Source organism: Equus przewalskii, chromosome 22 (assembly GCF_037783145.1).
Source record: "Equus przewalskii isolate Varuska chromosome 22, EquPr2, whole genome shotgun sequence".
In the NCBI taxonomy this organism is placed as follows: Eukaryota; Metazoa; Chordata; class Mammalia; order Perissodactyla; family Equidae; genus Equus; species Equus przewalskii.
In genome coordinates this window covers 2,006,741-2,030,031 of record NC_091852.1, presented here as the reverse complement: position 1 = coordinate 2,030,031, position 23,291 = coordinate 2,006,741, and the positions used below count along the sequence as shown (strand labels likewise).

At 47.5% G+C, this 23,291-nt stretch overlaps 2 protein-coding genes and 1 long non-coding RNA gene across 17 annotated transcripts in view; 2 read left to right on the top strand and 1 right to left on the bottom strand.

Annotated features, from left to right (window-relative positions):
• The window catches only part of AOPEP (aminopeptidase O (putative)), a 376,610-nt gene that overhangs the window by 342,998 nt on the left and 10,321 nt on the right, over window positions 1-23,291 (top strand). The window lies entirely within an intron of this gene.
• FANCC (FA complementation group C) overlaps window positions 3,309-23,291 on the bottom strand; it is a 244,063-nt gene continuing 224,080 nt past the window's right edge. For all 11 annotated transcript variants that reach the window (XM_070589942.1, XM_070589952.1, XM_070589943.1 and 8 more), the window contains 5 exons: window positions 21,279-21,354; window positions 18,872-18,953; window positions 16,335-16,509; window positions 9,074-9,280; window positions 3,309-4,332 (listed from right to left, as the gene is read on the bottom strand). In XM_070589942.1, the coding sequence (XP_070446043.1) occupies window positions 4,189-4,332; window positions 9,074-9,280; window positions 16,335-16,509; window positions 18,872-18,953; window positions 21,279-21,354 (684 nt within the window). In that variant the 3' untranslated portion in view covers window positions 3,309-4,188. The remainder of the gene's footprint in view (window positions 4,333-9,073; window positions 9,281-16,334; window positions 16,510-18,871; window positions 18,954-21,278; window positions 21,355-23,291) is intronic.
• Window positions 6,583-8,499, top strand: LOC139078472 (uncharacterized). The gene is made up of 2 exons (XR_011531435.1): window positions 6,583-6,698; window positions 6,843-8,499. It is a non-coding gene; the product is annotated as an uncharacterized lncRNA (long non-coding RNA).

The window sequence follows — 23,291 nt, the reverse complement described above, 5'->3', positions numbered from 1 at the left end:
AGGTTGAGCAGGGACTAGCTCTCGGGCTAAGTTCCAGAATGTTCTGTCCGCCAAGGTTGCGGGGTGAGCGACAGGTTAGGTGCTGCCCAGACCAGTCAGAGGAGTTCCGAGCGCGCTCGGCCTGGCAGGGACAGTCTCCTCGTGCTCCCCATCTTGGGTCCCACCAAACCTTTGTAATGACTTGGGCTTTAGAATATGTGCAAACACACAGCACACTTCATTCTCCTCCACTCCCCTTCACTTCCAGAATTTTCCTGGCTGTTCTTAAATATTTATTTTTCTATACGAACTTTGGAATCAGACCATCTAGTTCTCTTGTGAGGATCCTATTGAGTCTAATTTATGTCTCTGTAGCAGTTAGTGTTTCTATCCAGGATGTCTTTCCAGAAGGAAAGAACCACCAGTTAGAGCAGTAGGTCTCAACTTGGGTGGGGGGGGGTTTCCTCTGGGAGACACTTGGCAATGTCTGGAGACAGTTCTGATTGTCACTACTCAGCCGGCCTCCGGGGGAGAGGCCAGGATGGTGCTAACCACCGTAGGAAGCACACGGCAGCCCCCCACAGAGCCTAAGGCAGCCACACTGTTACCAGCACCACGTTCGAGAAACCCAGACGTAGGCCTTCTGCCACGGGCCCGCCTCTAGTTTTCTTTATTGCTGAGCGTTGGGCTGTTTCAGGGGACACAACCGTCTCAGCTGCTCTAGAAGAGTCTTCTTAAGAATAGATGATATATAGTGCTGTGGATGTATTTTCTTTCCTTCAGCTGCCTGGGCTCTGACCCCTTCCTGCAAGAGGGCGATACCATTGGTGGTGTCCAAGGTGTAGGTCCTAGAAGCAAAACAAGTCAGACACTTGCTTTTCCAGCTCCCCTTATGGCTTAAGGGCAGGCAGGGGACCTGGGCTCTCCGAGTCAGGTGCGCCAGCCAGGGCTCTGACCAGCGCTTCCGAGAGTGGGGCACAGGGGCCTGTCCCCCTGCTGGGGGTGGCAGGTGAGGCACCAGAGGGCCAGGGGTGCTGAGCTGCAGGCTTCAGGACGCACTGGGTCTCCTCTCAGGCCACTCTGCAGCCAGGCTGTGGCCACTGCTGCCGGCTGGCCAGCGCTCAGCCTTGTCTGCCTGGCCATCTGCCGGCTCTCAAACACCCTTTGGACAATTCCCTTTTACTTTCAACATTGTGTCCATTTCTGTTGCTTGCGACCGAGAATCCTGGCTGATACACATGGATTCATCATAATGTGAGGAACATCAGAGGCCAGTAAGATTTTCAGCGTTGATTCATGACACTGCCGCCACAGACAAGTTAAGACGTGTGAAACTTCCAGCGTCGAAGTATAGAGGTCCCTGCCCTGAGCACCCAGCGCAGGGAGGTGCGCGACGTCAGGACTGGGAAGGGGGGAGTCCTGCACTATAAGCTTCCTTGTCACCAGTCTGTGTATGAGGGGCATGAATTGGACCCACAGTGTAAACGGTGGAACTGGATTTTAGAAGGCGGCTTTAAGACATACACGTCTTTATTTTGCCTCATTTTGCTTCTTTATGAGTAATACGGTTGGTGGTGATAACTTAGAATTGTTGGATGAAGTCCACGAAATCCGTGTTCAATCCAGCGTCAAGCAGAGGGAAGACACGCATTCCAGCACCCCTGGCGGCGGGGGGCTGCTGACGGGCTGACAAGCGGTGCGAGAGGAGGCCGGGGACGCGGGGGTCTTCGCTCCTCCTCCTCCTCCTCCTCCTCCTCCTCCCTCCTCCTCCTCCTCCTCCCTCCTCCTCCTCCCTCCTCCTCCCTCCTCCCTCCTCCCTCCTCCCTCCTCCTCGCGGCGCGCGGTCCGCCCGGGACGGCGGCTTCCCCCTTGCGAGTCCCTGTTCTTGACGAGTCCTCGTCGACAAGAAGCATGGCTTTCTCCCGTCCCCTGGATGCGCTCCCATTTTTGCCCCAGCACTCTTGACCCACCAGCGAGGAACGGGGCCGGGTGGAGAAGGGCCAGCAGCAGCCGCAGGCCGGAGTCCCGACCAGGGGGCGTCTCGGGAACGCGCCCCGGCCCGGTGCCCGCGCGGCCGCGAGGCGTCGGGAGCAGAGGGCGACCCGGGGGCGCCGCGCGGTCCCGAGACGCAGGAAGCGCGCAGAGAGGACGACTGCGCGTGCACGAAACGGTAACGGTGAAGTCTGGCTACAGAAAAGAACACCTACGTCCGAGGCGTTTCATTGGTCTCAGCAGCCCCTGCTGACTGCCCCTACAGTCACTCGCCCTTCTTCCTGGCAGTGGGACCCCAGTTTGTAGGCATCTGGTGGCAAGATTCTCAGGCCCAAAGGATAAGCCGCAACTGGGGCTTTCCAGGGGCAGAGCCCTCGGGGTCTTTGCAGAGTGGAAGGAAGCTTTTCCTGATAAAGGCGATAATATCTAATGAATGCAAAATTAGATGCAACTGACGTTTTATTTAGAATGCAAAAATTTAAGACAAATTAATTTTAAAAAGCGAACAAGTTGCACAAACATCACAGAGTCCCAGTGAATGACCTCAGCTTTGTATGAGCGGGCGGTCAGTCACGGCTTTTCTCCCTATAGTTTTGGGCTCTGTCCTCCTTGATCCCAGTCCTAGGGGGTCCCCGGGAGCCCGGGCGCTCCGTGGAGGCGGCGGGACACTGCAGACGGGCTGAGGGAGGGTGAGGGCGGGAAGGCCTCCTCCTCCGGGGCGCAGCTGGCCCAGCGGGGACAGCGTCTTGTCCCCAGGCTCGCCATGAGGTTCAGCGTGAAGGCGGCCGAGGGGCCGCAGCCCCGCGCGTCTCACTGTCTGATTGTCTGGTTGTCTGACTCCCCAGGGCGCGCCCTTCCACTTCACTCCCGCCACCAAAGGCCCCTCCCTCATGGCGGCAGGGGCTGACCACAGCTTCCGGCACAAATCAGCAGAGGCGGCGTGTTCACCTCCAAGCAAAGCAGGTGAAGGTAACGCGGCGGCAGCTGTGACGAAAGTATTTTAACAGTACGCCTTCCACGGCGTAACGCTTCTCAAAAGGAAGGCTCAGGTCAAAAGTTCTTGGAATTTTCCAGATCTTCAGGTGGATCCATAAACTGAAACAAGTAATTCCCCTAAAGGCTCAACCTCTAATGCGACAAAACTTTACTCACACCTCAAACAGGAGCCAGCACTGAGGGGCTGTGGGGATTACTAATACGGAAGTCAAAGGGGACACAAGGAGGGTCTGACTCACCCGACAAACGGAATATGCACAAGAGAGCAAACCACCAACGCAAGCGAAGAAGGGACCTGAGGGGGGAAGGTATCTCCAACGGACGTGAAATAAATGTTAACCTCCGGGCCACCGCTTTTATTAGAAATTTCTGATTCCCATTTCCCTTCACAAGACAACTGATACATAACCTCTTCCGATGTTTCTGGAACGCATCCTGGACCCTCCTCTCTCAGCCGTCTTTGAGGTGATATCAATTCTTTTGGTGGCAGTCAGTGTTCAGCAAATAGAGAGCAGGAAAAGCCAGCACCAGACCGGCTATTCCCCGCTGGGCAGTGGTGCCGTCCACAGCAGGGCCAGCACGCAGCCCCGGTGAGCAGCGGCCCTGCACCACACCTGCCCCTGGGCGGGTGGGCTCTGCTTCCCCTGGGCCTGCTCGGGGGGCGCCAAGGGAAACTCCAGGGGTCCTGACCCTCCTGAATGAAGACTTTCTTAGGGAAGAAAGAGAATGGGGCTTTATCTCAAATCCCTGTGGATTAAAAGAAATACCAGTAACAATCACCTGACTTCTGGAAAAGGTCTGTGGAAAAGGGCTAAGTTCCTGTCTAAATTGATCAGTAGTTCATGACCAATTTCTGGGTCCAAAGACTTTGACACATTCACATAATAGTTGTGCATCTTGGTTGGCATGGGAAATGCTCTCCAGCCAGCCCTTCTTCAGTGATTCTGTAATGGGCGTCCTGGGCTGGGCAGGCACAGGGAATCTGGAGGCATAAGCCAGCCACTAGTGACTAAATCTAGGTTTGGGCTACAGCACCTGTCTTCTCAACGTGTAAAATATGTACCACTAGAACTTGCCAAGATGTTCTTGGCTCATCCTGACAGCTCAGAGAGGGTACTCATACTACAAACTTGGAGCCCTAAGAAGCAGCCTCCTCATTTCGTTCATGGCCCTGGCAACCCCAGGCCCCTGCATGGCCACGACATCTCCAATGGGCCTGTGCTAGACTTGCCCGCGCAGCTCTGTGAGGAGCTCGCTGGCCAGTTTTCTCGACGCAGGGGCTGCGGTGCAAAGATGATCCCATCTGTACAGGGTCTGGTCGAGGAAGCCAGTAATCTCGTGGGTTATCTCACGAGTTGGAGCCATCTGCAACGAGGACAGAGGAGAAGGCAAGTTAAAACTCTCTTCAGACAAACGCAGCTCTATGCCTGGTGGAGCCCCTGTAAGCGTCCTGTCCCTGGAGAGCAGCCGCACGCCCGCTGGCCCCAAGGGCTCTAGCTGTTTTCCAGGTGAGGAGCAGCCTGTCTGCTCTCAGAGGCGGCAGTCACTGCCTGCCCATGGCCTCTCCTGACAGGACGGCCTCAGACTCACAGAGGCTGCAAGCAAGCGCCCCGTTTCCTGGAATGCCCGCCACCCGCTTTGGGACTACTGGCCATGGGGGGCAAAGGCCAATGAGCGTGCTGAGGCCTGACTCTGCGAGAGGCTGGAAGATGCCGCCTGTTCACACAGCTTCCTCGTGGGCACTCCCGGGCTAGCAAGCTGGGCCCCCTGGTTTTTAATAGGCCTCTAAGGTTTTAACACCTGATTCTCAAGGGAAGCAGGAAACACAGGAATTGTTAGTTCTGCTAAACACAGCTCCAAGGCATTCATAGCCGTTGGTGTCCAGAAGTATATTCCGTGTCAGGGGTTAAATTCATTTTGAGTTCAGCAACTACCCGAACTCTCTACTTCAGATTCTTGCTAACTTTTGGCTCTTTTTGCTGTGGTCCAACAGAGCACAGAAGGAGAGGGAGCAGCATGGCCCCAGGACAGGGCAGGACAGGAGAGGGCGAGCCTCGGGGGAGGAACCCGGATGCCCAACGGGCTGCTGGCGCCTCGTCCTCATCAAGAGCCCGGTGTGAGGACGTGAACCCAGAGCTGGAGGGGCAGAGAGCCAGCAGCCAGAGGAGCAGGGCACGGCAAGGGGCAGGGGCGCTGAGGACGCAGCCTGCCCTCCGCAGAGGCCGGGCGGGGGCTCCTCGGTGAGGCCAGCTCGGGGAGCAGGAGAGCCGCGAGGAGCCCGGCTGGCACACGCTCTCCGGAGCAGACGCGGAGACAAGAGGGGCGAGGCGAGTGCCAGGCCTGGAGCTGGCTTTGCTCAGGCCTCTCTGAGGACACATCAGAGCCTGGCCAGGGCTAGGGTCCTGAGGGTGGTGAAGCCAAGGCTGCTGAAGAGAAAGGCTGTCCCCCCAAAGCCAAGACCCCCATCATCTAGCCCCCCTGCCCCCAGGCCACGCAGACCTGGCCTGGAGCTTTCAGGATGCGCACAGAGGAGCTGAGGAGAAGCGGGAGGCGAGGGCAGTCCACAGAGGCAGCACGGTCAGAGGCGTCCTCCCACCCATCCTGTGTATCGCTGCCCTGGCCGAGTTGCCTTCAACCTGTCCTCTGGCCACTGCAGGAAGCTTCGAGCCAGGACGGCTGGTATGTCAGTGAACACAGTTTCAGAACACCTGCAAGGACAGCATCCAGGAGGCGCTCTCGGCCCCGGTGGGCTCCAGGGTGCCCAGCCGGCCAGCACCTGCCAAGGAGGCTACGTGAAGGGAAAGATGGTGTTCTAGCCTTTGATGAATGTTTTGCGGCTGGGCTGACTTGTGACACTGAATGGAGCGGCACGGGCGTCTTCCACGCTCCCTCTGGCGTGTGGCTGGGATTGCACGATTCTGCAGGCATGGGCCACCTGGCACGGGTGGCAAGCCTCAACTTTGTGACGCGCTCTAGCTCCCTATTCCCGGCAGCTTCTCCGTGGGCGAGACTGCAGGGCGGTCCACTGTGAATGTGGACCGCTTCCCTGGGCTGGGCGGGACGGTCACTGGAATCACCGAAGCAGGCACCTGGTGACTCCGAGGAGCGCGCTCTGGGTTCTGTTCTCTCACGCGCCATGGGCAGGGCTGGGCTGCCACCACACCCTGACCCTGAGCAAGTAGGTCCAGCCGTGGGCCTGCTTCCCTGTCCCAGGGTGACAGGACGGAGAGGAGCAGGCCGAGAGCTCACGAGGGAGAAGGAGGGTGTGGGCTCCCCTAGGGCTGAGGTTCCACGCACAGGTGACCAGGGGATGGGTGGGAGGTCAGAGGTCAGGTGACAAAAATGCTGCCAAAGCTTTCATGATTCAAAAATGCCTGCTGTTGACTTTTCATAATAACTTTTAATTTTGGAACAGTTTTAGATTTAGAATTTTACCAAAAAGGTAATAAAGAGAGAGCCCATATCCCTCACAGAGTTCTCCTGTTATTAACATCTTATGTTAGTATGGTACATTTGTCACAATGAATGAACCAATATTGATACCTTTTTATTAACTCAAAACCAGACTTTTTTCTGACCTCTCAGTGTTGCTCTGACGTCCTTTCTCTGTCCCAGGACCCCGTCCGGGACCCCACGTGACACAGCTGTCATGTCTCCTCAGGCTCCTCTGGGCTGTGACAGTTTTCGGATGGTTTTTGATGACTTGGACAGTTTTGAGGAGAGCTGGTCAGGTATTTTGTTGAATGTCCCTCATTTGGGGTTTGGCAATTGTTTTTCACATTATTAGACTGGGGTTGTAGGTTTTTTGTTTAGTTTCGTGAGGAAGACTGGCCCTGAGCTAACATCTATTGCCAATCTTCCTCTTTTTGTTTGAGGATGGGGTTGTAGGCTTTGAGGAGGAAGACTACAGAGGTAAAGTGCCATTTTCATCGCATCGTATCCAGGGCACCACTGCCAACATGACGTCCCTGCTGCTGTTGACCTTGATCACCTGGCTGAGGAGAAAGTTGATACGAAGTTCTGTGGACATACGGGCATTTCTCAGCTCTCACCTATGGAGTTCTCCCATCCCACAGGGGCTGGGAGTGTGCTTCACACAAGTATACAACAGACCGCTGTGCTGGGATGGGCCCTGAGGAGACGGCCCCCAGCATGTGACAGGCGAGTCCTCTTCTGCTCTTGGCCACGCCCGGGCTCGCGGGAGGTGTTCTGTCCGAGCCTGAGAGGCGGCACTGACGGGCGGCTGCCTGGCCTGCCTGCTCCACGCCCACACTTCCACCAGGACTGGGGAGGACCTCCTGGGCGCTGGTGTCTGCCGTTCTTGGCAGTCCCATGTGTCACTGGGACTTTCCTCATATTCACGTTCAAACAGAACCTACCCTGGAAAGGAAGAGGAGGGGCCCTCTGGGGGCTGGAAACATTCCTTTCTTGATTTGGTGGCTGGTTTCAGGGATGTTTCTGGTTGGTGAAAATTCAAGCTGTACATTTTCTGTATGTATATTATACGTCAATACAAAGTGAGCCAAAACAGAAACAAAAACTCTAAGAACCAGCATGTTGGTGTTTTTTTTTTTTTGAGATGAGCATTCTTTTTAGTGTAGCTAATATACATAATATAAAATTTGCAATTTTAACCATTTTTAAGTGTACAGTTCACTAGCAGGAAGTAAATTCACAATGTTGTACAACCATCAGCACCATCTGTTTCTAGGACTTTTTCATTATCCCAAACAGAAACTCTGTACCCATTAAACACTAACTCTTAATCCCTCTCTCCACCCCCCAGCCCCTGGTAACCTCTGTTCTACTTTCTGTCTCTATAAATTTGCCCATTCTAGGCACCTCATATAAGTGGAATCATACAATATGTTGTCCTTTGTGTCTGACTTATTTCACTTAGCATAATGTTCTCAAGGTTCACCCATGTTGTAGAACTTCATTCATTTTTAAGGCTGGAAAATATCCCATTATATGTATAGACCACGTTTTGTTTATCCGTTCATTTGTTGATGGAATCTGGGTTGTTTCTACCTTTTGGCTGTTGTGAATAACGCTGCTATGAACGCGTGGAGAAGCATCTGTTTGAGTTCCTACTTTTAATTCTGTGGGGTGCACACAAAAGAAGAATTGCTGGTTCATACGGTAATTCTATGCTTAACTTTTTGAGGACCCACTGAACTCTTCTCCACAGTGGGTGCACCATTTTAACATTGCCAGCTGGAAATATAACATGAGTGTTCCAATTTCCCCACATCTGTCCCAACGCGCGGTAACCTCCGTCGGGTTTGGTTTTGTTTACAGTGCCATCCTAGTGGGTGTGGAGTGGTACGTCACTGTAGTTTTGATTAGCATTTTCCTGATGGCTAATGTGTCGGGCATTTTTTCATGTGCTTACTGGCCATTAATAGATCTCCTTTGGAGAAATGTCTATTCAATCCGTTGCCCATTTTGGAATTGAGTTCTTGTTGTGAGTTGTAAGAATTCCCTATATATTCTGGATATTAAACCCTTATCAGATATATGATTTCAAAATAGTTTCCTCCCCTTCCGTCAGTTGTCTTTTCACTCTCTTGATAGTGTCCTTTGATGTACAAAAATTTCCAATTTTGATGAAGTTAAATTTATCTGTTTTTTTCCTTTTGTTGCCTGTGCCCTTGGTGACATTATCCAAGAACTCATTGCCTAACCCAGTGTCATGAATGGTGCTCACTTTTGACTTGGACCGTTCTTTACCCCTCATGTCAGCTGGGTTTCCGGAAGGAATTCTTTGTAATTAGCAAACATTTTTTTAAGTTAACAAACCAAATTCTGTGAGCTGCTGCAGTGGCACATCCTCACGGAAGTGTTGACCCCGCCAGCAGCAAGCTGTGACCTACAAGACGTCACCACCTGTCTTTGAGCCTCCATCTTCTCTTCTGCGACATGAAAGTGTTATGAAGGGCAGGCTCTGGGGTCCATCTCAGCGGTCAGCCTCACCGCCTGTCCATCCATGTTAGGACTGCATCCTGGTACACGCGCTCGTCAAGGGCAGGGCCCTCTGGTGGATAACCTGCCCTGCACCTGGAATGTGGATGAGAACGAGAAGGCTAGAGAAAGGGAGACTTACAAGGGTGATGACTTCCTGGGCAATCGCGTGGGCTCCAGGAGCCCAGAGCAGGAAGTTCAGGAGGAGGCGCCTGATCAGCGGTCCACACTCCAGTGGCCTGGGGGCTTCTTCTCGGCTCTGTCCAGCTGCTGCCTGCACATCCCTGGCCGAGAAGCCTGGACTTCGGAGCAGCTTCAGGAGGCGGCCGAGCACTGCCTTCACCTCCTCCTAGGAAGGGTAATTACAAAGGGAAGAGATTAGGGAAGAGTTAGAACATGCGTGGTCCTGGGAGTCATTCAGTATTTTGAAGCAAGCCCCAGAAAGAGGAGATGACTGGCCCCGGAGGGAGGACAGACAGAGGCGGCCCATGTCTGAGTTGATACACTGCCCCACACAAACCCAAATGGGCAAAATGGAAATTTCTTGACTTTCTTTTGTCTTGCTCACTAAGCAGTAGGGCACCATGCCAGGAACAGACCTTTTTTTGTATGAAAGGAAATGGAGAAAAGTCCTCAGCAGAATGTAGTTGGATTTTTATATTGTGGGAAAAAGGACAAAAGGCTCCTTGAAGACTCACTCACCATCACAGCCACAAATCAATCAAAGCCCCATGCACTGGACCTCCGCGGGGCCCATGTTCTGATAAGAATGAGGTCTGCCTTTTGCCTTTTGCTATCTTTGGGGGGAGGAAACACACACACACACATACACACCCATTTGTTTTGTTTTAAACACTGGGACAGTCTGTCCATACATGTTTAAAGCTCAAGCAGAGGTCACAAGTCTGTGGAATCCACATAATAATGGTGATTGTTACAGTGCTGTGGGTTGTTTTTCCATAAAAAATATTTATTTCATGCTGAGATTTCTGCTTGCTATAAAAATGGTACTTCAAGTTGACTTGGAAAACAAAGCAAAAACTGAAAGCCATAGATCCAAAATACTACATGGAACTCATGAATAGCTCTGTTCCGTCATTTTCCAAAGAAGACCCAGCCTATTCTGAGAATTCTCATGACTGATTTTATGGATTTTGTGTGAGTTGTTTTTTTCCTGGAAGTTAAGGCCGCATTCAATGAAGTCTGTCATAAACTCCAGTACACTAGGAGTGCTGTGCGAGCTATTGTGACCACAGTACGAGACCGTGAGAAACTGCGCCATGGGGCTCTTCCATGGAGAATGGCAGCCGTCCAACAGAGAGGGCCGCTCTCTCAGCACCTCTCTCCCCTCAGCTGGGCCCTGCCTGCCCTCGTCGGATGGCATCTGTGGGAGCCCAAGACCATCTTGCCATCTCAATGGGGCTGCAAAAATGTCAGGGCTTCAAGCTATGCCTTCATGTCCATTTTCCTTTTAACTGGCGTTTGCTTTTCTATCCGTGTCCAATCCTCCCTAAGACGTGGTCGTCTTCCTCTCTATTTCCTCCCTTCAAATGCCTTCCATGTCCACAAGCTTCCAGCTGAAATGCCAATAACTTTAAATGCTTTCTAATTTTTTCAGGAGAAAGACATAAGCTCTCTTTTCTAAGTATTACTTTTTATCTTGCATTATGAAAATTTATATATGCTCACTGTATAAGATTTGAAAAAAGTAAAAAGAAAAAAAAATGACCTATAACTCCATCCAAAGAGACACATTATTAAAAACCAGGTTGACATCCTTCGTGTCCTTTTTCTATGCATCGTGAGCACAGCACGCACTACATAATGTTTTATCTACAGTTTTCTCTTCAAAATGCGCGATAAGCGATTTACCATCTCTAGAGCACAGATTCTTTGAGAACATGATTTTTCGTGGTAGAATGCTATTCCACGGTTAGAATACACCACAATTTATTTAGCCAATCTCCTTACTATTCAAAGTTTAGGCCATTTCCAATTTTTGCAATTACAAATAATGCTGTGATGATAATCTTGCACATAAATCTTTGCATGGATCTCTAATTACTTCCTTAGCATAATTCCTAGAAGTGGAACAACAGCATTAAAGAGTGGGAACCCTTGCCTAATTCTTAAGGGATACAAACATAGACGTTTTTTATTTTAATCACGATCCAGTTCAAAGCTAGCAAAAGAAGATGGACGCTGGCTGGCAGTGAACGTGGCTTACTGAGAGAAGGCAGGTTTTTGTGTGGCAGTACCCATCCCAGGCAGGGACAGCCGCTTTTGGCTCTCCCCTTCTTGAACCTCTAGGATGGCTAGCAAGATGACGACTCCAGCACAGTCCACTGTCAGGGCTGAGCGAGTAACTGTGGTTTAAGTATGCCTTTTGAGGCAAAGGCACAGATGCTGTCAAGTTCATCAAATCTCACAGCAATCACGTTTTCAAAAGCAGTTCACAGTTTGTTTCTCAAGTCACCCAACAGACCATCGAAGGGATTGAAGCTCACGAAACTCAGGAGAGCAAGAGGCATACACTACTAGTTAAACTAGGGACCTGGGCACACTCGTTCCCGGGCGGGCACACACACCGGTGCCTCGAGCTGGGCCCCACGGATGAGGAAGAGCCTTAGGATCACAAATGTGAGGCATGGCTCCAATCACAAGGCGGTGGCTACCTCCAACAGAACAGCCAGGAAGGAAATGACACACAGGAACTAAACCAATCTGAGTGGGCTCATCCATTTTCATCCAGATGCCAAATCATCCCCAGAGTAAGGACTATGCATAGGTTTCATTAAAAAAAAAAAAGAAGGACCAAGTTAACTAGTAGAAATGATACTAGCCCTGATATCAGTTCCCCTACATCAAACCTAGCACATACGGGATTCAAACCAAAGCACTCTTGCCCCACTCACTCCCTGGCTCCAGAATCCACTATCTGCCATGGACACAAACAGCCAAGGTTGCCCACCTGGATTCCTTATCATCTCCTCCTCCCTGCAAGCAGCCTCCCAAGGCCTAATGCAGGCTGGTGGGAAAGCTCCCACCAGCAAGGCCGCTGACTCTCCCTGCCATCTACAAGCAGCCACATTCCTCACAAACCTTTAAAACCCCTCACTGCCCCTCTTTTGGGGAGATGAGACAAATTTGAGGGCTCACTCTTGTCTCCTGGCTGATGTCATCTGAAACAATAACCCTTTCCTTGCCACAAGCCTGGCGTTCCAGTTTTTATTTGGGCCCTCTTGGGTGGTGGGTAAAGAACCTACGTTTGTAGGCAGTAACAATCTGGTGAGCCAGCCAGGGAGCTCTTGCCTGTGGCTCCATGGCCCCGGGCTGACTGGGATTTCCTGGGAAGCAGTCCAGCAGCTGCCTAGGTGATCTGCCCTTGGGACTGTCCCCAGTACTTTCCATCTGGCCTGGCACGATAACCCTAGGCACATCTACTTATGGCAAGGAAACGGGCTCTAGATTTGGTTTTATTTGTTTGTTGATTTGTTCTTCACTCTGGTGAGTCAACGGACTCCATCTGAAATAGGACCAGTCGGCTCGGGGATGCCTGTGAACTTCCTTCCCCTCAGCTGGGGTCCTTTCCGTTCATGGTTGGGGGGGCCGTCTGGGTGCGCAATCAGAGTGGGAACAGTTGGAACAGTTGTAGGACTTTCTACCCTCAATCTGGGAACTGGTTCACTGGTGTCTGGATCTGTGTGTCTGTCTGTCTCTGTGTATCAGAATGGGAAACACGCTGTCTGCCCCCAAGCAGAGCCCACTGGGGCTGATTCTGAGTAGATGGGCTAATTATAATCATAAGCCAATATCTAAAAGGGATGATTTTCTTTTGTAACACTGCATGGCCACAATATTCTTTAAACTCCGGAGAGAAAATGGCCAAACAACAGATCCTTAAGTTAAAAGATTTTTGGAGAGCTCTCATGGTAAACAGCTGTTTTACTGCTCCCTCTGAAAAGACCAAGTTAAAAGGAAAACACGATGACTAGTCTTAAAAACTTAATCAAACTTGGGGTCTCAGCTTCTTCTTGTGGTTTTATAGATGCTAATGAAATGTTAAGTTAACAAAGAGAAATCAGAAAGAGAAGAGACAGGACTCAGCCCAACAGGATGAAGATCTTTAGTCATTAAAAAGGAAAATGGGATCAATAGAACAGATATAAATAAAGTTAAAACAAAGGTTTTAATGAAACACTGCCTAAGGTGAAATGGGCTAAAGGGACTCCCTTGTGGCCCCCCAACATTAAAGGACATCAGACAAACCCGTTCCATTCACCCCAATTTGAAAAAAAATTTTTAAATGTCAGAAGGCAGAAATCCCAGTGAGAAACCTGACCAAAAATTGCTTGGGGCAACAGTTAGGCTGCTCAGGTTGATAAGACTATAAAAATGAAAGGTTTAAACTAACACCGTATGAAGAGGTTATGTCAACTTTGCCTGGATGTTTTCTCTGGGAATAAATGTTACGTCCAGCTGGGAATGCTTCCCTACACAACACTGTAACACGGTAACTTGTTAACGGAATTCTAATATAAGTTATAATTAAAAGTATAAGAGTTAAAAAAATTAAAATAAAGGTTTGTAAAACTTGGTCTATCTAAATGGGCCTTATGTAAAATAATTACATCTCTTTTGCCTGATTATATTAGAGATTATGTTGTGGGGATAAACAGTGTGTCACGGAGGAACGTTTCCCCTGCCTGATACTGTAAGAGCATGTAAATTCACCCTTTGGGCTATGTTAATTAAACATGCTAAAGGGGATCTCACTTTAAAATGGCCAAAATGGGGCAATTTCAGTTTACCCAAACTGATGTATGCAATTGGAAAAAACCAGCTACAACAACGGGAAGCCTTTTTTAATCTTTTGAGGCTTCTAAATGAAATCAGAAATACTTTTACTGCCTCTTTAAGAGAAAATAATCAAATTATTAAAGATGCCAGCAGCTGAAGCCAAATCTGCTGCTTCTCTCTCACAGATTCGCCACTTCAACTCCCCCAAAATTCCTGATCTAAAATTAAACAAGTGAAAATAAGTAAACCTTTGAGACAATTTGGAGTCGTAATGGCCACTCTGGGGAGCCTCTGTTTCAGATGAGTCCACCTTGGGGGTCATCCTTAAAAGAGAGGATTCAAAACCTCTCATAATGGAATGTAGTCTTTAACTAACATACAGAACCTTCTAAAAGACAAAGTTATCCAACATGATATAAAATGATCTTTGGTAAATAAAAGCCTGTTTAAGTTTGCTGGTTTGATTTAAAATATGCATGTCCTCAAAGCTATCAGCATCAGATACGATGCAGACATACAGCTGGGTTTACAGGTCAAACGAGCTCATGTTCTCTCTGTTACAAAATTCTTCAGCAAAAAATAAATAACTTGGTATAACAGCTCATGTTAGATGCCTCATGAGGTTTTTGTAGATGATCTAAATATAATTATTGAGAACGGGTAAACCAAATAAATGTAAAAAGACAAAGTTTTTGGAGGAACGTTTTAACAATAATTATGTTTTATGATCTGTGTACTTAAAAAATAACTTCCGAAATCTTTTTTGATAACTTAGTAAAACTCTAAAGTTTTAAGTTAAGTTAAATGACAAAACCTGTTGAATATCTGGGTCATTTTTGAATAGGATGGAACACTGAAACGTTACTGCTGAACATGTCTAAGTTTATCTACTTTTGGCTATTACAGAGAAACTAAAAAGTGTTTGGGTCTATTAATAAACACACCTTGTATTTTATTACTATAAAGTAACATATTTCTAAAAATTATAAAAGGTATTTGTAAATTTGTCAAGCCAGAGAATGCTAATGTAAAAGAAAGTTTATAATTGCTTACTTGGTTTTCACTTGAAAATTAAGGTTTCTAAGGGTTAAGGAGTCTAATTAACATATGTAATTAAAGCTACTAAAAATTAATAAGAAAAAACCTTTGTATACAAGAAAAATAAAACATATGTTTTCAGTAAAAAAGCTATAAAAAAATGAAAGTATTTTTGCCTGTTGAGTTAAAGAAAGATAAATTTGTCCTAAGGTACTAGAAGGGGAAAAAACGGAAACCTGGGACAAATTCTAAATATAAAAAAGTAAGTGACAAAAGGTTTATAAGGGTGAAACCCTGAGGAGTTTTATGCCTAATTAAGTTGGCTAAGATTAAAGTAAATCCAATTAAATAAATAAGTATTAAGGTCAAAAGTAAACTGGTACAAAATTAAAACTTGGTCTCCTCTTTCTTAAAAAAAGATAATTTTCCTGAGCTTTTAGTCTATTCTTGACTAAAAAAATTATAAAAGGTTTCTTCTTTGAGTAGTCTACAAGAAGGATAAGGATTTTATGTTTTATCAAAATAAATTTCCTATATTGTTTTTATCAGGTCCTTAATCACAGATGCTGAGGTTTTTCGTACAGCTATTTAATTCTCTGCATTCGCCTACAGTTCTTTAACTGTCACCATTGTTAAAAGGAAAGTTAAACATTGTTTCATGGGGACCTGTGATATTGTCTCTTTCTTTCCCCTGACATGCAAGCCTTTAAATACGTAACACAGAGGCAGAGCTGTACTGGTCTCCGCTTTGTTCAAACAACAGAAAATATCAAGCAAACAGGAGCACTGCTCTCTACATAAAGAAACCTGCTCCCTTTAATTATTAAACTCAGCAAAAAGTGCTGGCACTTGAAGTTTCAAAACCAGCAAATAAATGTTTGCAAGGGAGGTGCCAATGCTTTTAATCAAAGCATTGCTTCCCGTAATTATTATATGCCACATAAAATAACAACTGTCTTTGCCACAGGGAGTTAGCCAGTCCTATACTTAGCTGCTCTGTTATTTAGGAAATGATCAAGTCCTTTTTCAGAAGCTAAGTGGTTAATATCATGTGATTACTCTAGTAAGAATTCTAAACAAAGCCGGTAATGCGAGGATCTGTTGACTGATCCAAGAAAGCAGTAAGTCAAGACAGAAGCAGACACGGCCAGGCTGCTGATCAGAGAGAGGACAATACTCCTCAGAAGTGGCAGACCCTGCAGGGCATTCCGCGTCTGTAAAGGAGGGCAGGCAGCAGCTGAGCGAGAACAGACAGAATGGCCTAGGGGACAGGAGTGCTGCACCCCATCTGCTTGGTGCTTCCCAGGAGGGGTGAGTGGCAGGGTCTGGTCTCCAGTCCTCTGTGAAGGCAGGAGAATGTCTCCGAGCATAAGTCCAGGACGCACTCACTCATCCAGGGTGTCACCTACGGCTCCCCCAATGAAGGCCGGGAGTGCTCAGCACTCAGGTGCCTGGTGGGTCAGAGCGGGGAAAGCCAAAACCGCCACAGGGCCCTTCCTGCAGGACCGCTTCAGCTCCTGCGAGACGGACCCTGAACGCCACACGCAGTGAGTCCTGCCACCCACCATGGTCTGTGCCCTCTGCTGACTCCCGTCACGTGGACTGTAGCTAAAGGCCAAGAGCCACAGCACTGCTTCAGGAGGATCAGCTTCTGACCTCAGTAACTGCTCAGCAGCGACATCAGCCCAGCCTCCAAAGTGAATGAATGCAAACCAGCAGTCAGAGGGGCCTCCATAGGACCTGGAACAGAACCAAAACACAGCGCAGTGGGTAACTCGTTCCTTCTTCCTTTCGGCTCTTAGAGCAACTGTAATGTCTGTGAACAGTTGGCTGAATTGTTCTTATCCACTGAAGTACAACTTGCAAGGAATACAAGTGAGACTCAGAAAAAGACCACACAGTGCTACTGTGAACCCATCACAGGACCTTCAAAGGCATGCCTCTTAAAACCCCATGTGCCCTGAGGACTTCAGACGTTTAAGTCTTTACATCCAGGGACCTTGAGTGAGTACCGGCCTTTGAGAAAGGAAGATCTTAGCCCACGACCAACAGGAATGACGTAGGATGAGAACCAGCAGGCCTGCCTCTGCCTGCTGCGTGGCCCACACAGCTGGGCCACTGTGGAGAGGGGGCCTCCCAGCCATTCGGCAGCCACCCAGGTAGCTCCAGAACAAGAAGTGAGGGCACTCCCTGGGGTCCAGATGGAGCCCAGAGAAGGGACACGGGGACGCAGGCAGAAACATGTGCTATTTCCTTTCTGACAAAACACAAGGTTCTGGTTGGTATTTTGGCAAGTATGAATTTTTAATGAGCTGTATTTTGTATTCTTTCCTGTCATCACGTCTACATCACTGCTGAAAAGTTAAAGCTTTTGTGAAGCCATCCTTTTGTCACAGTGGGAACTGGGAGTTCCAATAGCTGTTTAAAGAGTAGACCCATTAACTTCACCCAGCGCCAGTCTCAGCAGTTTCACATCTGCGCTGGAGAAAATGGAGGACTGGCCTGAGATCAAGTTACATCAGAACTTGCCTTCTGAGCTGGGGAAGCTCCCAGAACAAGAGAGTTCGGGGCCCCTCCTCCAGTGCTGTCTTTGTTGCCTCTGGATCTGTATCCCTCTGCTTGGCCCATGGAGCCCCCACACTCTAAGCCCTGTGCTCACCTCCTGTCCCTGCTTTCCTCCTGTCCAAGCCCTCCCCAAGGACACGTAAGGAAAGGTCCTGAGACCTAGCTTACAGAACAATGGAGAGAAAAGGAAGGCAGGCGAGCATTAATCTTAGTCACTTGTCCCCAAGGAGGGAGAGCTGATGCTCCATGGGCCACGTTAGTGGTGGGCTGCGTTTGTCCCAAAAGCAAGGAACAGGTTCCCAGGGTCTCTTCCCTGAAGACCTCAGGGACGAGTCAGCTGAGCAGCAGGAGCCCCTCATGCTTCCTTCCCCAAGTGGGCATCATACCTGGATCGGGGCTCACGGCCTGCCTTGCAGAGATGGGCCTGGCCACTTTCCCTCTTTTCTACCAGTAACTGAGTGTGCAAGGCAGTCCCATGTGGCTGGCTGAGAAAGGGCCTAAACCTGCTCACAGACCCTCCCTGCAGGTAGACCCTGAGGTCTAGTTCAGGCAGATCTAGGTTAGGTATGAGTCCTGTGAAGTTTTGGGTCCAGGTCCTGCTGTTCAACAGAGATGACCAGAAAGGGTGCGCCAAGAGCTGCCAAGGAGTGGAAGGTCATTAGCATGGCAGTACTCTGATTCCCAGCTGGCTGTCAGTTCTTCTTGTCTCTTCTATTGGTACGAATCTTGGTGGGGGGAGGGTAGGAGTAAGTAACTAGTACCCAAATCTCCATCAGTGAGCATAAACATAAGAGCACCACATAATCTGTGACGGCTCAGTGACGAGATTACAAAGAATTTCAAGCAGGAAAAGCAGCAAAAGGAACAAATAAAGACAGTCTTAGTAGGCTAGTATAGACAATGAATAAAATACTTATACTCTAAAAGCAAGGAAGTTAAGAGAAAGCTGAAGGGTGTTACATTACAAAGAACTTAGCAGAGCCTCAATGTGAATGCTTTTAGGAAAATAACACATATAAGAGGGTACTTGATATCATAATGTTAGAAATTAATTTATGTTAGAATGGATTTTCTAATTTTTGGCAAATATTTATTAGAAAGAGGAGGAAAAAGAAACACTTCATTCTACTGTGCAGGAAAAGGATGTGTAGAGCATCCTTCCCGAGAGAGCGGAGGAACAGAGAGAAACAGGGCCGGCGAGGGGCCCTCCCGCCTGGCCGGGGCTCATAGCACGGCCCTGCTTCCTCCCCAGGGCTAGTCCTTGTACTGTTGTGCTTGTACATTTCAAACTCTAATACCAGCCGTTCCTCAGCACAGTTTCTAAAAGGCATTTACAGACGCATGCCTTTTCATTCTGAGTTGCTCAAAGGGATGTGTGTGGCCTCTGCCTCCTCCACTTCTCACTCAGCAATGTGCTTCCCTGCTTGGGGATGGTCACAGACCAACAGCACCTCTCTGGCAGCCCTGCTCAAAGGGAAGATAGGGATCCCGAGAAATCATGTGTGAAGCAGACCGAGGAGTCGCGGTGTTTGCTTACCCGTGAGTCTGGTCTTCAACTATTTCTCGGAGCATTTCTGAAATATGTTGCAGTGACTGGTGCCAGAGTCCCTGTGGGATATCTGTAGGTGGAGAGAGAGGAGATGAACTGAAGAAAAGTCAACGTATGAGGAATCATCTGCAGCTAAGATGGGAAGAGTTTTGTGGAAAAGGCCTTTCTTTCCTGGTCCATGGAACCCACACCGCCGCTCTCATGCTGTTCCCAGCCAGCACCATCTCTTAGGCGTGGGAAGAAGGATCCCTCAGTGTTGCACAGAACTAACTTCAAGGGCTCTTTGGCCCTGAGCCACGGAAGCAGACAGACTGCACAGGCTGCCCACCTGGGGATCTAGAAATGCTGTGTTGCAGAAGCCCTGGGTTTTTCCTTTTCTACCTACCGCCCCCGCCCCATCACCAATAATTGGTGATTTAAAAATACAAGGAGACTGTAATAAAACAGTCAACAAGGAAGTAGGAATGGCCTGCCCAACTGTTTTTCTATGATTGTGATGAATTCAGAATATGATTTCAGGTTTATAGTAAAGAAAAGGCCAGATAATAAAAATGCATGGTATGATACAAACAAATATCTTTTCTGGAGTAGTTTTTCTGGCTTCACAGTTATCCTGTGGTCTTAAACACATCTGAGCATGTAGGTATCTGCAGTTCTGAACAACATCTGAAAAACGTTGTTACCACATGTCCATGTAGTGACAGATTCTGTAATTAATACAGAGGAAGATAATGCAAGTGACAGAGCTCCACAAACATTACAGGTTAAAGATTGCGTCTTCTTCCTCCCTCCTCCGAATGCCCAGACTCTTGATCTGCAGCCTGTGAAGGCATTTTCATTTTCTTCAGTGTATGAGTTCTTTAGATACTTATTTTATGTCTCCCTACTTGCAGCTGCTGGACAGTCAGGGCTCATAAGTGATCCATCTTTTATACCCACAGGACTTCACAGTGGGCATGAAATCAACTTCTGATGAATAGAAGATACTACTATTAAAAAAACACTTCAATTTGTGAATATAACATTTATTTTTTCTGAAAGTAATACGGAGAAAACCATTCTAGAAACTAGCATAGGGGTTTCTTGTACTTCTGCTTGAATTTACTTATTTATTTTTGGACATAAATCTAGGACAATCACAGAAAGGAAAAGGTAAACAGGCTGAGTTCATGCCCAGAGACCACTTTCATCTTTTGTTTATGGATTTCCAAACTTAAAAAAGAACTCCAGCATTTTTTCTGGAGCTCACTCAGCTTCTCACATGGGCTGGCCTTGGGCTCTGTGATCTGCCTTCAGCTGTGAGGCACGCGCAAGAGAGTTACCGACTGTCTGTCCTGCTGTAGAAAGTTCCCTTGCTGTGCTCCCACAGGTCAGCTGCCACACTGCTGAGCAGAGACTGCCCCGGCCCAGCGTCCCCTCTACCTCTTGAGTCTGAGAGGGCAGTGTCAGACAGGTCCCTCTGGGTGAGAACCTATATCTTTTAGAAAAAGGAAGAGAAATTTGGATTTTGTAAACTACTCTGAAACTTTGAATCGTCTGTTTTCCTCAAATGAATCTACTTCCTCAAGTCTCAGGAAGAAGTCAGGGAAAACACGGCATAAAAAGGAAACGTTGCTGCTACTGTTACGTCATCTTGCTCTTCCCTCTCCTCCTTCCTTCCACGTCAGGTAGAGTGCCTCCGTCTACGGCAGAGTCTGTGCTTGTGTCCATGGGGCCCTTTACAGACTTCAGGCTTCAGAGGGAAAGGATGACTTTATTATCTATTTCCGAAATGTTCCTTCAACACAAGCTCGCAGGCATGTTAACAGGTCAACACCAGTTGAATTAAAGATGGAACGATTGCTTCCCCAAGTGGATCTGGCCTTTGGAAGGCTGGCAGATGCCATCAGAGAAGGCTGTGGTCTAACACACTTATTGAACTCTTTCAAAAGCCTTCCCTTGGCTTGGTTAGGAGAAATTTCCCCTAAATTTCTTTGGCTTCATTCATCATTTTATGTTTTCTTCTGCAATAAGGGGCACAGAGTAGAAAGAATGAAACACAAATAAACGTACTGTTTTACTCTAATTCAGCCAGGTCTTAGCCTATTCCTGGCATCCAGGTAGACCCGGCTGGCCCCAGCAGAGGCCTTGTGTTATCTGGAGCAGACTATCAAAACCTAACTAGAGGCGTTTTTTTTTTCCTTTTTTTTTTCTTTTGCTAAGTGATTATAACTGGAAAGTCAAGCAAATGCTCATTTCAAAATCCACAGAATGTGAGGCGTGAGAGCTAGAAGGATGTTAGAGATGACCATTCCACTTCCCCTGTTTCACAGACCAGGGACTGGGAGGGAGGGGTAGGATTTGTCAGTACTCTTCCCCAGAATTATTTAATACAGGCAGAACCAACCTCACATACCTTTCGGGTGCTGGAGTAGCGCCGTGACAAGAGATGGCGAAGCATAAGGAAAGTAGGTCCTCAGGGCAAACTTAAGCTACAATAGAACAGAAAGTTCAAAATAGCACGGACATTAGGATCAGAAAGGGCGCTAAGAAAATACAAATGCTTGCATCATCTGCCAAAAAACCCCCAATAGTACTAACAGGGTCAGAGTGTTTTCTTAAACACTTATTTTTTAAAAAGATGTTTTCAACAACTTCGTAAATATGTTCCAGAAAGAAGAACCTTTTAAAAACCACCTTTTGGAATTTCAGGAAAATGAAGTTATACTCTTGATGTCCTTACATCAATTCTTTACCTTCCATGAACCCGACTGCACACATACATCTTCCCAGTAAGTGAGAGTTCCCAAGGCAGCTGTGCGATGCGAGCTGCTCCAGCATGGGCTCTGAGCAACAGCTGCAGCGGTCACAGCAGTCTGAGCGCCAAAGTGCCCTCAGAAGGCACAGACGCTTTCAAGTGCTTTAGTAAAAACTTGAGGTAAGATCTAGAAACAGTGGAGCACACAGGTTTAAGTGTAAAGCCCAAACTTGATAAGTTTTGGTAGATATGTAAATCCATGTGACTACCCCCCAATCAAGACACAGAACAATTCTCTCACCTCGAAAAGTTCCCCTGTGGCTCCACTCTACCGCGGCAGCCAATATACTGACTTCAGCAAGACCAATTAGCTTCGCTTATCCTTGAATTTCATATAAATAGAACCATAGAGTATGTATTCTTTTGTGTCTGGCTTCTTTGGCTCGAGGGGTTTTTTTTTGAGATTCATCCGTGTTATTGTGTATAAGTAGTTCACTCTTTTTTTATTGCTTAGAAATAGTCATTATATGAATATACCATAATCCATTTATTCATTCTCCTATTGATGGACATTTGGGTTGTTTCCATTTTGAGGCTATTGTGAATAAAGCTGCAATTAGCATTCATATTTACATCTTTCTGTGGGCATGTGCTTTCAGTTTTCTTGGGTAAATACTATAGGAATGGAATTACTGGATGATGGAACAGACGCTTGTTTAACTTTATGAGAAACTGCTATCTAGTTTTCCAAAGTGATCGTACCATTTCACACTCCCACCGCAATTGATGAGAATTCCAGTTGCTCCACACACTCACAAACACTTGGTATTGTGAATCTTATTAATTTGAGCCATTCTAGTGGGTGTGAAATGTTGCTTCCTCATGGCTTTACTATGCATTTTCCTGATGGCAAATGATGTTGAACAATTTTTATGTGTTTATTGCCAACTTATATATCTTTTTTGAAGTGTGTATTTAAGTCTTTTTTGTCTATTTTTTAAAACTGAGTTGTTTCTTAGGTAGTTGTAAGAGAACTTCATATATTCTGGACACAAGTTCTCTGTCAGATACATACATTGAAAATATTCTCTCCCAGCTGGTGGCTTGCTTTTTCCTTTTTTCAACAATGTCTATCAAAGAATAGAAGTTTTTAATTCTGGTGAAGTCTAATTTATCCATTTTTCTCCTACAGTTAGTGCTTTTTTGCATCCCTTCTAAGAAATCTTAGGTTCTACCAATGTCAAAGAGATATTCGTGGGGCCAGCCCAGTGGCAGAGTGGTTAAGTTTGCACGCTCAGCTTCGGCAGCCCAGGGTTCGCAGGTTCAGATCCTGGGTGCAGACCTCACACCACTTGTCAAGCCACGCTGTGGCAGCATCCCACATAAAACAGAGGAAGACTGGCACGGATGTTAGCTCAGGGCGAGTCTTCCTCACACACACACACACACACACGCATAGATCCTCTCCTATGTTTTCTACTAGGAGCTTTATAGTTTCAGCATTTATGTTGAAGTCTATGATCCATTCAAACTAATGTTTGTGTTTCGTAGGTAGAGGTTCATTTTTTCCTGTATGGATATCCAGTTGTTTCAGCACCATCCATGGAAGAATTTCCTTTCTCCATTGAATTGCCTTGGCATCTCTGTCAAAAACCAATTGGCCATAGATAT